At 37.6% G+C, this 14,353-nt stretch overlaps 1 protein-coding gene across 1 annotated transcript; it reads left to right on the top strand.

The window, feature by feature from the left end:
- The first annotated feature begins 7,032 nt into the window (after positions 1-7,032).
- On the top strand, positions 7,033-9,032 carry AGTR1 (angiotensin II receptor type 1). Its single transcript, XM_021685991.1, has one exon. It carries the CDS (start codon positions 7,082-7,084, stop codon positions 8,159-8,161), a length of 1,080 nt encoding a protein of 359 aa, XP_021541666.1. The 5' UTR covers positions 7,033-7,081; the 3' UTR covers positions 8,162-9,032.
- Positions 9,033-14,353: the final 5,321 nt, after the last annotated feature.

The following is a 14,353-nucleotide window of genomic DNA, read 5'->3' as shown; positions in this document are numbered from 1 at the left end:
TGACGGGTTCTCCCTCTCCCACTCCCCCTGCTTGTGTTCCTGCTCTCGCTCTCTCTCTCTCTCTCTGTCAAATAAATAAATAAAATCTTTAAAAAAAAAAAAAAAGGCATGACAGAGGCAGGAGTGAGCATGAATAGGGGCAAGACTATAATCCAAAGTTTATTGGGTCCAAGCAACTTAACCATTATCTCCAAATAATGTGTAGGGCAACTTCCAGTCAAGATGAAGACAATAAACTAAGCAATCATGGACATTACCCTTCTTTCTCTAAATACATAAAATATCAAATCAAAGCTCTGAATAAGAATTGAGACCACGTGGGGCACCTGAGTGGCTCAGTCAGTTAAGCGTCTGCCTTTGGCTCAGGTGATGATCACAGGGTCCTGGGATCAAGGCCCGCGTAGTAGGGCTACCTGCTCAGTGGGGAGCCTGCTTCTTCCTCTCTGCAACCCCCCTCCCGCTCATGTCCCCCCCCACTCTTGCTTTCAAATATATAAAATCTTTTAAAAAAAAAAAGAGTGAAAGAAAAAAAAAATTGAGATCAATGGGCCAGAGAAGAACCAATACCAGTTATACAACCAAGATAAAGTTTTAGTGAGTTTATCAGGATGGAATTCGAGACCATTAGACGTGTGCACTAAAGGCAAGTGAAACTGGCTTTCCTGGTTAAAGCCAGAAACTGGAAAATTACTGCCTATTGTGACCAAAAACTAGATAACTTCTGCAAACCAGCAAAAATTTGAGAATGGGCGGAGGGCCTAATCTGCATTATCTGAAGAAAAAGTATGGCATTGGAAATGAGGCTGAGAACTGGCATTAAAATACAACATGAATATTGTATGCCCAAGCAGAAATTTCACAGGCCACCACCATACAGACATCAGGCCTCCTAAAGAAGTTAATCCCCATAGATTAACTCACAAAAATTACAAAATTTAAGATAAAGGCAAATGCCAAGAAAGAGTGTCCACGGATGAAACAAATAGAATTTATATGAGAAGAACTACAAACTACAAATAGTAAAGCAACTGGATAGGGGCTCTTAACATACAGATGTTTGAAATGTTTAAAGAGATAAGGGTACAAATAGACCCCATAAAATAAGAACAGAAGGTTAAGAAATAAGAACAAGTGGATTTGAAAAAGAAACAAGTAGAAACCGTAAAAATTTTACTGCCAACTTCTATGATTCAGTGACTTCACAAATGAATACTGACTAACAGTTGTCCCCGGTAGAACGCCTCATTCATTACTGAGGGAAAAAAACACACAGGAGCAGAAACAGTTGCTTTCTAAAGTCTAAATTATAAAATAGAGCAATAAAGAGAATGACTTTTGAACAGGATGGTTTATTGAGCTGCCCAGCACTCCCAGCAAATGACTTACAAACACTAGTCTACTCTTTTAGATATTTAAGAAAGATACTTTGATAGAAGATTATTCTAAAATATAATTACTTTGTCTTTTAGTTCTCTCTCTATTATCATAGGAAACTATGTGGTATTTTTTTTTTCCTTAGATTGCAAACTCATTAAAAAAGGAGCTTGTAATGAACAATTTAATTAGATTGGTTTTGGCTTGCCTAAAAGCTTAAGAAGATATTAATATTCTAATCAAAAGTCTTGGGGAAATATTTTTAGAATTAGAAAAAGACAGGAAGAAGGAAGGAAGGAAGGGAGGGAGGGAGGGAGAGGGGGGAGAGAGAGAGAGAGAGAGAAAGAAAGAAAGAGAAAGAAAGAAAGAAGGAAGGAAGGAAAGAAAAATCTTCCTTCTTAGGCTTGTTTTTAAGAATAAAGGAAGCTAATTCTTAATCTCAGGAAACAAACTGAGGGTTGCTGGAATGGTGGGGAGTGGGAGGGATGGGGTGGCTGGGTGATAGACATTGGGGAGGGTATGTGCTACGGTGAGCGCTGTGAATTGTGTAAGACTGTTGAATCACAGACCTGTACCTCTGAAACAAATAATACATATTGTTAAAAAAAAAAAAAGAAGAAGATAGTAGGAAGGGTAAAATGAAGGGGGGGAATCAGAGGGGGAGACAAACCATGAGAGACTATGACTCTGAGAAACAAACTGAGGGTTTTAGAGGGGAGGGGGGTGGGGGGATGGGTTAGCCTGGTGATGGGTATTAAGGAGGGCACGTTCTGCATGGAGCACTGGGTGTTATGCACAAACAATGAATCATGGAACACTACATCAAAAACTAATGATGTAATGTATGGTGACTAACATAACATAATAAAATTAAAAAAAAGAATAAAGGAAGCTGTCAAGGAACACAAGGTATCTACTATGAAAGCAAGCAGTGGATAAATGTAGGGTGGCCACCATGAGCCAACCTTGTGTTTACAGCAGACTGAAAGTTCCCACCTGACTCAGGGCCAATGTATTCAGCTGTTTAAGATGATTTTTTTACTCATACTTTGAAAGAACAACGTCCTGGTATTTTTAGCCTTTTATGTCAAGAGAAAGAACTTACCAATGATAAACCTTTTTAAAAAAATCTTTCATGTTTTTCTGAGCCATGGCTAAGTTAACATTCGCTTGCATTCAAAAAAATAATAGTAAAGATTCAAAAAACCATATTTATTAAACACATACTGTTTGAAAGGTATGCCCAATGCTTTTGGGTTATCTCATTTAATTCCCATAACAATCATATGCAATAAGAATCACTGTTCCCATTCCTCACAGATAAGGGAACTGAGGCTTATGTTCAGAGAAACGCGGTGACTTACCCAGAGCCATATAGATTTGTAAGTGGCAAGGGAAGATTCCGTTATAAGTATTTTGACTCCAAATCCCATCTCTTTTCCCCCAAGAAGAAATGGTGCTATGGGATTCATATAAGGCACAGAGCCTGTGTAAAGGCTGTGGTTAGGCCCAGAAACAGGGAGAGGTAGATCTCCTGATTTTTTTTTTTTAATCAGTATATCCTACGTGCCGAAAAACCTACTGGGAGAAGAAATAGAATGAAATGTAGCTGCTTTCTGGGATTCATAAGTTTGCTGTTCCTAATAGATCACATCTCTTTCCTTTGGCTCCTCATCAAAACAGAATCCTTTTGGCTTCAGAGAAAAGAACCCTACTCTTTCCCACTCATTTATCATCAATCACAGGTGCCAACTAATCACAAGAGTTCCATTTTCCCTCTTTCCTGAGAATCTGGTTTCTCTAGGAAAGCCTGTCAGTGGCAGCAGTGCCGACGGAGAACAATATTTCTTGCACACCATTATGGCCCGAGTCACCCTCGCATCCAGTGCACATTCAGATCTGACATCACTACCCAGGCGGTTGTGAGATATCTGTAAATTTTTAAGAACAGTTTCCCATGGATGATGCTGCAGACATCTGTAAGGAGGGAAAAGTTCAAGTGATGACAATCTCTACTCTACCTCGGCTGGCTCACTGTTGCCTTTAAGTTCTAACCACCTTGTTTCCCATACATCCTCCAAAGTCCAAATACCATCTTCTCTCGGGGGTGCCCCTGATCACTCCCCCAGTCTCCCACCACCAAGCTGGGTCAATGATAAATACGGAACACTCCATATGATCCTGTTATGGCATAATATTCAACACTGGAGATAATTCTGTCTTTAAAGCTCTAAGCCCCTCCCCCCACTCCCCAGTAGACTCAAATGCCTAAAAGGAGGAGAAGGAATATGAACTTTTTCACTTTGCATCCTTAATACCAGCACATAGTAGGTGTTCAGTGAATATATGATAAATGGATGACTGCCCATTAAATGCACTATTTGCATTTATACTTCCCTGTGCTTGCTCCCATTGTTTCTATCATCTTAAAATTCCTCTCCCCTTTCTGCTCCCCTCAAATATGAGAAAATTTGTTTCCTTACCTGGCAGGAAGTCTTGGTCATTACTTATATAAATATTTATGTAAAATGTTCTTCTAATTAGTATATTCAATGTGATGTCCAGAGTTTCTCAAGTGATATACTCATTTAAATAATAAATACCTGGGACGCCTGGGAGGCTCAGTCAGTTAAGCGGCTGCCTTTGACTCAGGTCATGATCCCAGGGTTTCTGGGATCAAGTCATACATCGGGCTCCTTGCTCAGCGCAAAGCCTACTTCTCCCTCTGCCTGCAGCTCCCCCTGCTTGTGCGCTCTTTCTCTCTCCCTGCCCCTGACAAATAAATAAATAAAATCTTTAAAAATAAATAAATAATACCTTACTAAACTTTCCAGTGATGTTCCCCCAGTTACTCAGAGCAGCCTTTTAATATTAAACATTAGTCAATATGAATCAGTACGAACTGAAGAATAAACTGACCTCAGATTGTGAAGGAATTGGAGTCCAAAATATGTTTGTAAACTGGTCCTTTCAAATGCAAATTTTCCCATAGAAATGCTTTAATAAATGATGGTTACAGTTCCAGCCTATTGAATAAAATTCTAGTCACTCCAGACACAGTATTAATGGAACCAGCCTGAGACGTGTACTCTTAGAGTTAGGGTCAAGAGAGAAAAGAAGAAAGAGAGGAGAATTTCCTCCCTACTTTCAAGCACCTGAGCTCATGGCCCCCAAGGGATTGTAAAGCATTAAGTTTCTTCCTTCCTGTTAGTGCCCTTGTGCCCAAGCTGAAGCAAATATTTACCTCTACCCTAGTTTTCAGTTATGGAGTTCACCCAGGCTGCTTTTTAATCTTTGAGATTCTTTAACCTTGACATTTCCACTTTTTCCTAGGCAAAATCCAACTGATCTCAACCAAATGTTAGAAGAACAAATAAGTAAATTAATACACATTAAGGCGTAAATGACTGCTAGCCCATAAACCTTTTATGAAGCATTTAATTTTTAATAGAGAATAGTTGTTTACCTAAAGGAATTTATATTTCTAAACTGGCATAATTTCAGTAACTATAATAAAATAAACTGAAAAATCAGCAAAATATAGGGAAATCCTTCTGTGTGAGGAAGAAATAGGTCATATCTCCCTGAGAGCCTAGCCCTAGTTTCGATTATATTTATTCCTCCTTTTCATCTTCTGTTTTAGAAACCACATATTTCTAAAAGTACCAAGGATTTTTTTGTCTGTTTGTTTGGTTTGGTTTTGCTTTTGGTTTGGATTTTTTATTCAAAGTGAGACCCAGGTTAACACTGAGTATTTTCTATAAGATCCTTTCAGGAACAAAATGTAAATTATTTCATTAGCCCCACGGAAACTAGTCTCAATATGTTATACTCACAGCTTTTAAGTTATATGCATTTACTCATTCTTTTGTCCTCTGGCTGCATTATTCATCAAACATTTATCATCTGTCCCCTGGAATAGGCTGGGGCCTCCAACAGTAAACAAGATTATTCGAAACAGGCCCTACCCTCAAGAAGCTGACATACCAGTGGAGAAGACAGGTCAACAGACCATTACAATACAGTGTCAATCCTTGCATCCAAAGTGCCAAAGTGGCTTAACAAATGGAACAGCCAACTGCCCAGACAAGTCAGAAAGGCTCCACAGAGGATGTGACATCTGCTTGTCTGTGGATACTAATGCTCCCATGAACGAAAAGAGAAGAAAAACATTTCAATTATATAAGGCTGAGTACACAAGGAGGAGATGATGGGGACAGGAAGCCAAAACCTTGGATAAGGAGAGTAACTACCTCTGGGGAGAGGCAAAGAGGCCACTTAAGAAGCTTTTCCTTCCTAGTGTTCGCTTTTAAAATCTAGCTACCTGAGTCTCATCCCTCTTATAGCACCACTTTATACCAAGATGAACGCTACCTTAGGTGTATGTGCTCATCCAGCTCTCCTGGATGCCAAGCACAGCTCTCCTGGGCAGACTAGTAGTGTCTTATTCTTGTCTAGGATACTTTGCTGAGAGGAATGAGAGGAATGCACAGCCATGCTCTTCTAGAGACCTGCTCCTGGTGTAGCAAGAGGATCTTTACCCAGCACCCCTTTCCCGCCCAGTCAGCCTCACCTGTGCCCGATGCTGAGCTTTCACCTCAGAGTGTGTTGTGCCACATCCTGTGATGTTACCCTCACGGCATCCTCAGCCTCCCTCCCAAGGGTTTTCTGACAGACTCTGCTAGGGCAGAATATGTTGATTTTCTAAATCACATAAATGAATAGCCTGATTACTTGTTATGTAAAATACTGAAGCAAATATTTGCAGAAGTCTTTATGGAGCTCATTCCTGAGCACCTGATTCTTCCGAAAATCCTAGAGAACTGCTGCTATCTTAAGCCCCCACAAAAAGACATGTTTTATTGACAATCCTGACCTATTCTGCTCATTTGACATTCTTGTTATACAAATGGTTAACCTCAGAGTTCACTCCAGAAATCTCTGGCAAGCACACAAGTTAGGAGATTCAGTCTCTTGTGGTAGACTGAGTTTGAAATTAAAGAATAAAGTGGGTCTTGCTGGTAGTGGCCTGGGAAACCATGGCAAGAATCTGTTCCACAAAGTTTTGAGCGCTCCCCCTTATCCCTTCCTAAATCAGTTCCCACAATGACCAGTTTCCTCAGTAACCTAGAGGAAGCTATTCTGATGACTTCAGGGAGGATGCTAATAATGTTTATATTTAAGTAAAGATTGTGAAATGAAAGAAATGGTTTGAGGAATAAGATACAGATGTGTCACACTTCTGAGGTTAAAGACAAATTAATTAGCCTTGCCTACCTCTGGAAAAACTCAAGTGTTCTTGAATAACTAATTTAATTCAGTGTTATTTTCTGACATTTAGATTAGGCTTTTTTAATCAATTTGGAAGCTAGAATTTACTTCTAGAAAAAATGCAAAGGACCTAGATAAGTTTATTCACATAGGATCCCTACTTTCATTTGTCTGGAGGATATTTATCACTTCCTAGAAAAGCAATATGTTCTAAAAATTAATTCAAATGTGTAAACTTAGACTTTCTCAGTTCAGGTTTTCTCCAGAAAGTATCTATTTTTCCCTAAGACTAAAGTTGAGTTACTGTATTTATGATTGAAAATAATACTATATGTTTATAACCGAAAGTTAATTTTTTTTTACCTTTTCATTTTTATTTTCTCCAGGTGCATCTGGCATAGTGTCTGAGACTAATTAATTAACCCAAGAGTTCAAAATGATCCTCAACTCTACCACTGAAGATGGTATTAAAAGAATCCAAGATGACTGTCCCAAAGCTGGAAGGCACAATTACATATTTGTCATGATCCCTACTTTATACAGTATCATCTTTGTGGTGGGAATATTTGGAAACAGCTTGGTAGTGATTGTCATTTACTTTTACATGAAACTGAAGACTGTGGCCAGTGTTTTTCTTTTGAATTTAGCACTGGCTGACTTATGCTTTTTACTGACATTGCCACTGTGGGCTGTCTATACTGCTATGGAATACCGCTGGCCCTTTGGCAATTACCTATGTAAGATTGCTTCAGCCAGTGTCAGTTTCAACCTCTATGCCAGTGTGTTTCTACTTACATGTCTAAGCATCGATCGTTACCTGGCTATTGTTCATCCAATGAAGTCCCGCCTCCGGCGCACAATGCTTATGGCCAAAGTCACCTGCATCATTATTTGGCTGCTGGCTGGCTTGGCCAGTTTGCCAACCATAATCCACCGAAATGTATTTTTCATCGAGAACACCAATATCACGGTTTGTGCTTTCCATTATGAATCCCAAAATTCAACCCTCCCCATTGGACTCGGCCTAACCAAGAATATACTGGGTTTCTTGTTTCCTTTTCTGATCATTCTTACAAGTTATACTCTTATTTGGAAGACCTTAAAGAGGGCTTATGAGATTCAGAAGAACAAGCCAAGAAATGATGATATTTTCAAGATAATTATGGCAATTGTACTTTTCTTTTTCTTTTCCTGGGTTCCCCACCAAATATTCACTTTTCTGGATGTACTGATCCAACTGGGCATCATACATGACTGTAAAATTGCAGATATTGTTGACACCGCCATGCCCATCACTATTTGCATAGCTTATTTTAACAATTGCCTGAATCCTCTCTTTTATGGCTTTCTGGGGAAGAAATTTAAAAAATATTTTCTCCAGCTTCTGAAATACATCCCCCCAAAGGCTAAATCCCACTCAAGCCTATCAACAAAAATGAGCACACTTTCCTACCGCCCCTCAGATCATGGAAATGCATCCACCAAGAAGTCTGCCTCATGTGTTGAAGTTGAGTGACACACTTGAAACCTGTCGCTGAAGTAATCTTGTGAAAGAAGGAGCAAGAAAAACATTCCTCTACAGCACTTCACTACCAAATGAGCATTAGCTACTTTTCAGAATTTAAGAAGAAAAAGGTTATGTGGTCTCAACGAAACTTTCCAAAGCTCTGAACAAAAGCTTTTCTTTCCCTGTGCAACAAAACAAAGCAAAGCCATATTTCGCCCCATTTTGCACTAGATAGATGATGGCCACTCAAAGAATGATGTCAGAAACTGGATGAATGTGTTGATTGGGAAAATTTTACTGACAGAAATGACATCTCCCCAGTCTGCTCTTGTTCTGCTATTTTTGATTTCCACATAAAGGTATTTGGAATATGTTAAACCCTGAGAGGAGCAACAGGGGATCAGAGCTCAAGATTGCTCTGCCCAATTTCCAAAGGGCAGGAAAGCTTTTGTTCCTATTTAGCTATTAGCAACTCTGGCCCACTTGTACATGCTACTGCACATTTTGTACATAGACTTACTAAGCAGTAATCATCGAGTTTCAGAAACTTTTGTGAAAGTCAACTAATGTCTTATAGATTCACACTGCCAAAATATGCCAGCTAATTGGCTTATTTGTACACAGATACTACCAAAGTCATATATAAAAGCTAAACTACTTGTAAAGGTATTACCCTGGTCCCAGGTAGTAGTGTCTTCCTAGTCATATCAGTTTTGTTTCATATCTGAGAAGTATATATATTTTGTGGTAAAAAGATTATATATCATAAAGTATGCCTTACAGTTATAAAAAGTGTATGTTCTATCTGTATATGTATATCTATGTCTCTAAACTGTTACTTGATTAAGATCTGGCAAACCTTAAAATAATTTTATCATAATGTATTTAATCTTCATTACTTAAAATGGATGCTGATTTATTTTTAAAACAAGACAAATGTAACTATGAACACATTTCCATTTAAATTCTAATAAAAAGATAGTTTAATACTAATGCTTATAGATTTTATATCCTGCCATTGAAAAGATAAATAATACATTTTATTCCACTGCACAGCATGTAATAAATACATCCTTTTGAGGTTTTCGAAGTTTTTTATGCAACAAAGAAAAAAAACCAATTTCTTATAACACTAAAATAAGACATTATTTTACACATCATTTTTTAATAATAGGACTTTTCTAATTATATACATGATCATTGTAGGAGACGAAGATATAGGAAAGCATAAAAATAAGTTATATTTAGTTCTCCTGCTTAAAAATTACCATTTTTAACAGTTGGGTGCATTTTCTTCTACCTTTTTTGGATTCATTATACACACATACATATATAAATCATGGTATTTGAGTCAGAATGTATATAGTACTTTGTATACAGATTTTTCATTTAATGTAATAGCATGGTAGCTTGCCACATCATTAAATATTTTTCTAAAACATTTTAATAATTGAATAACATTACAAGATACAGACACATTCTAATATAGTTAACTAGTCCTGAAACTGGAAGATTTAGCTTTTCTGATTTTTTGCTATCATAAGTTGCACTATGATAAATGTTCAAGTACTAAATCTGATAAATTACTCAATACAGTTCTAGAAGTGGTACAACCGAGTATTACAGATATGAACATTTTTAATTCTCTTAATACATATTGCCAAATATTTTCCAGAAAACTTATAACAATTTATAATACTACCAACTATGTATGAACATATCTTACCACAGTCCCAGCAGCATGGGATATTTACTAGATTTAAACAAAAAGGAAAATTTACTGTACTACAGGTACTACATGCAAGAACAGGGATGCACCTGCCCTAAAGGAAGTACTGTAGCATTTCTGCTCCACTTAGGCAGTTGCCTCATTTTTCTCCCTAGAGGCCTCCCTGGCTAGGGAGTCCACACGGAGCAGGCTGATGTGACCATCTGACTCAATAAACAGTGGTCAAAAGATGGGGGTGATGTATGAGATAGTCGATGGAAGCTGTAGGCAAAGGAACGGGCATTCAGAGAGGTCTTGGTGGGCGGGCCAGAATCTCCACAAAGCAGCCTATTACATTCACACTCCCAAGGATAGAGAATTTATTTGAGAATAAATGTGGTTACAAATGTCTCATATTATCTTCCTTTTATATTGTTTTTAATTTCACTAATATAATGCCAGCCACTAACTCCAAAGTTCTGTTACTATTTTCACCAAGTATCACCTCTAAAAAATAAATTCTATCTTATCCCAAATTAGAGTGCAAACTTATCCTATTTGAATTCCCTCCAAGTCAAATGTATAACCTGTCCATTTTTTTATTCAATAGCCATCTTAATCTAAGTGATTACAAGTACTTCAAATTTGCCAAACCATTTGCTAAGTTACAGTTGATAAGATTTCTGGCAGATAATTGTATTTGGATACCCTCTATCTCATGTATTTATTAGCTGGCATGAATAACACATTCCAAGCCTTGTTTTCATTTAAATTTAATCAAATTATATTGTGACTTTTTTCCCGGTTCCATTTGATGAAATGGACATTGGTAACTTCAATGATTAATATTGCTTTTTTCAGTAAGACCAACTTAATACTGAAGTGGAGACTCTACTTACCAAAATACTAGGATGAGATGCCATAATTTACTCTTCATTGACACATTCAGAAGTTAGGTGAACTCCATATTTTTTTGGAATGTTTTTAAAATGTATGCAGAAAGGAATATACACCATAAGGTTATAGGTGCCAAATCATCCCAATATGCATTCCAACAGTAAACATTTCAATCAGCTGCTGTGGGCAGTATGAAAGAGAGCCAAGTAAGAAGTAGCTTGATTGGCAAGCCATGGAAAGGCTCACAGAGATCGGATACCACAGATTCTCAGTTTTATAACTCTGTACACTGGGCCTTTTTTTTTTCCCAAGAGAACATGCCAATCTGGGGAACCACAGAAGAGAAAACAGATTCAGACAAATCATAAAAGTGAAGTGAGTGAAGAAAATGACTCCCAGGGAATCTTGGATACTGGTATGAAAGATGATCTCCCCAAGGATAAAGAAGAAAGTAAATCAGGAACAGATGAGACAGGAGTGAACAGAAGCCTAGAGGCAGTCACGCACTGCCTCAATGCTCAGGGTGCAACCTTCACAAAAGAGCTGCATATGGATGTTTTGGTCTCCAGAGCCATGTTGTATCCACTGGACCAAAACTAAACACAGGAAGATGGAACCTAAATATTAAGGAGGGAAGCAAGTTATAAACAGTAGACAATGGTATGGGACAAGATTCAACTTTATGATTTTAAATATTTCAGGCTGCATGTTGGGAGAAAAAAGGTAGAACTTTTTGGTTCTAGAACCACATTGAAGCTTTGATGAGACTGAAAAATAAATGTAACAGGAATAAGAAAATGGAAGAGGTGGAATATCAGAGCTAATGGTCAGAGAGTCAGATTTTTCAAATTTAAAAATTAGACTGAATCAGTTAAAATATGACATCTGTAACTACATCCATATCGTCTGATATATTTGTGTAGTGAACACCTGTGGAACTATCTATGTAGTGCCCCTTCACCCCTTATCATAGGAATTTCCCCACCTCACCCAAGGACAGGACCACCTCAGAATGAACCATTTTCCTACCTAATCCTATCCCCAGGCCACAATTAATTGGTCCAGGCTTGAAGTGAACCAATCACAGATTTTTTTTTTTCCTAAAGATCTTTCAAACAGATACTGATGAACAGTTGGCCCTTTCCCAATGCTGGAAGTTGTGAAATGTAAGCTTGGAATCTATTAGCAGCCATGTCCCCAGTGAGAGTGAAGTTAACAGAAAGGGCAAAAAGCCCTGAGATGCTTGAGTCCTTGATTCTACCTGGGCCTGATGCCCATGTCATACTCCAGAACCAACATCCATGTCTCTAATCAAGGAACAGAATATAATGATCTATAGCTTGATAGCTACATGTGTTCGTTCCCACTTGAGCAATAAGACTTTCCTCTCTGATGGCCAATAGACACATGAAAAGATACTCAACATCAGTAATCATTAGGGAAATGCAAATCAAAACCACAATGACATATCACCTTATGCCATCAGAATGGCTAGAATCAAAGACAAGAATTAACAAGTGTTAACAAGGATGTGGAAAAAAAGGAACCCTCATGCACTATTGGTGGGCATGTAAATTGGTGCAGCCACTGATAAAAACAGTAGGGAGATTCCTCAAAAAATTAAAAATAGAAATATCATATGATCCAGTAATTCAACTGGACATTTACACAAAGAAAATAAAAACACTAATTCAAAAAGATATATGCACCCCTATGTTTATTGCAGCATTATTTACAATAGCCAAGATATGGAAGCAACTCAAGTGTCTATTGATAAATGAATGGATAAATAAGATGTGATATATATATATATATGTATACACATACACACACACATATATATACATATACATGCATAATGGAATATTACTCAGCAGTAAAAAAAAAAAAGAATGAATGTTGCCATTTGCAACAACATAGGTGAATCTAGAGGGTATTATGCTACGGGAAAAAAGTCAAACAGAGAAAGACAAATACTATATAATTTCACTTATATGTGGAATCTAAAAAACAGTAGATAAAAGGAAATAAACAAATAAAAGGAAAAAATAAACAAAAGGAAACAAATAAACAAAAAGGAAAAACAGACCCATAAATACAGAGAACTAACTATGGTTGCCAGAGGGGAAGTAGGTGAGGGGATGGGCAAAATGGGTGAAAGGGAGCGGGAGATACAAGTTTCCAGCTATGGAATGAATAAGTCATGGGAATAAAAGGTACAGCATAGGGAATATAGTCAATAGTATTGTAATAGTGTATGGTAACAGATGGTAACTACACTTGTGGGGAGGCATAGCATAACATACAGACTTGTTGAATCACTATGTTGTACACTTGAAACCAATGCCACATTGTGTGTCAACTATGCTTCAGTTAATAAATAAATAAAATTAATTTTTTTTAATTTTTTGAAAAAAGATTTTCCTTTTAATAGTGGCCAGCACATCACTCACTGGCCATCTAGCAGGAATGATACAAGTCTAGGTCCCAAAATGTCTTGGTCCCTAACTTAATAAAGGGTTATATGGACTGTCCCTCTCTCATATGTCTCCTTATGAGAGGGTGAGGACTAGGATATCCAGTGTAGTATGTGCATTAGAGGGGAAGAGGTGTGGAGATATGGAAGGATTTATAGTTGGATGGGACTAAGGGAACTTACTGACAGTACCTACTGTTATAAATTATTGTAAATGGAGCTCTCCCCCTAAGGTAGCACATTTATAAAACACTCTGTGTTGCCCACAAAATTATGATAAATATGATCTAAACCATGAAATTGTGAGTATAGAGAGGAAATGAACACTCTGTAACACCTGAGAGCTCCAATACATGGCCGGCATGCTGTCTGGATTCCCTTCTTTCTCTGTGACCTGGATATTCTCTAAATCTCTTTAACCCTGTGAATACCACATCCTACCCTGCCCAAATCCAATGGACAAGACCTTCGTTCAACAAGTTGACCTACCTTACTTGAGAAATGAGGTAAATAAGGTCCAAAAATATAAATTTTCACAGTCAGAAAGAACCAGAATTAGATTACCGTCTTTTTTTCAAAAGACAATAAGATGAGAGAATTTAGCTTTAATAGTATTTGATTCTAAATCCACTAATATACAAATAAGCTTTGTATAATAACCCTCTAAGAGTTTAAATACTTGAGATTTACCCTTCAAGCAGTACGATAGGAAAATAGTTATATATGTGCACAAGAGATGTAAATTTGATGATTAAATGTTAATTTTGAAACTATTTTTTTAAGATTTATTTATTTATTTTAGACAGAGAGAGAGAGAGAGAGAGAGGGCATGTGTGGGAGGGAGGGGCAGAGGAAGAGAGAGAGAGAGAGAGAATCTCAAGCAGACTCCCAGCTGAGCCCGGAGCCCGATGCAGGGCTCTATCTCACCACCCTGAGATCACGACCTAAGCTGAAATCAAGAGTCTGATGCTTAACTGACTGCGCCACCCAGGCACCCTTAATTTTGAAACTATTAAAAGCCAGTTTGCTGGAAGACTACATCAAAAACTAATGATTTACTGTATGGTGACTAACATAACATAATAATAATAATTTTAAAAAAGGCCAGTTTGCTATTATA

The sequence above is a fragment of the Neomonachus schauinslandi genome, chromosome 1, assembly GCF_002201575.2.
Source record: "Neomonachus schauinslandi chromosome 1, ASM220157v2, whole genome shotgun sequence".
NCBI classification, from domain to species: Eukaryota; Metazoa; Chordata; class Mammalia; order Carnivora; family Phocidae; genus Neomonachus; species Neomonachus schauinslandi.
The sequence above is the reverse complement of the archived record's forward strand: the minus strand, read 5'-3'. Positions and strand labels throughout refer to the sequence as shown.

Excerpts from the sequence above, each read along its gene's own strand:
- AGTR1 (XM_021685991.1), top strand. The coding sequence starts at position 7,082 with ATGATCCTCAACTCTACCACTGAAGATGGTATTAAAAGAATCCAAGAT.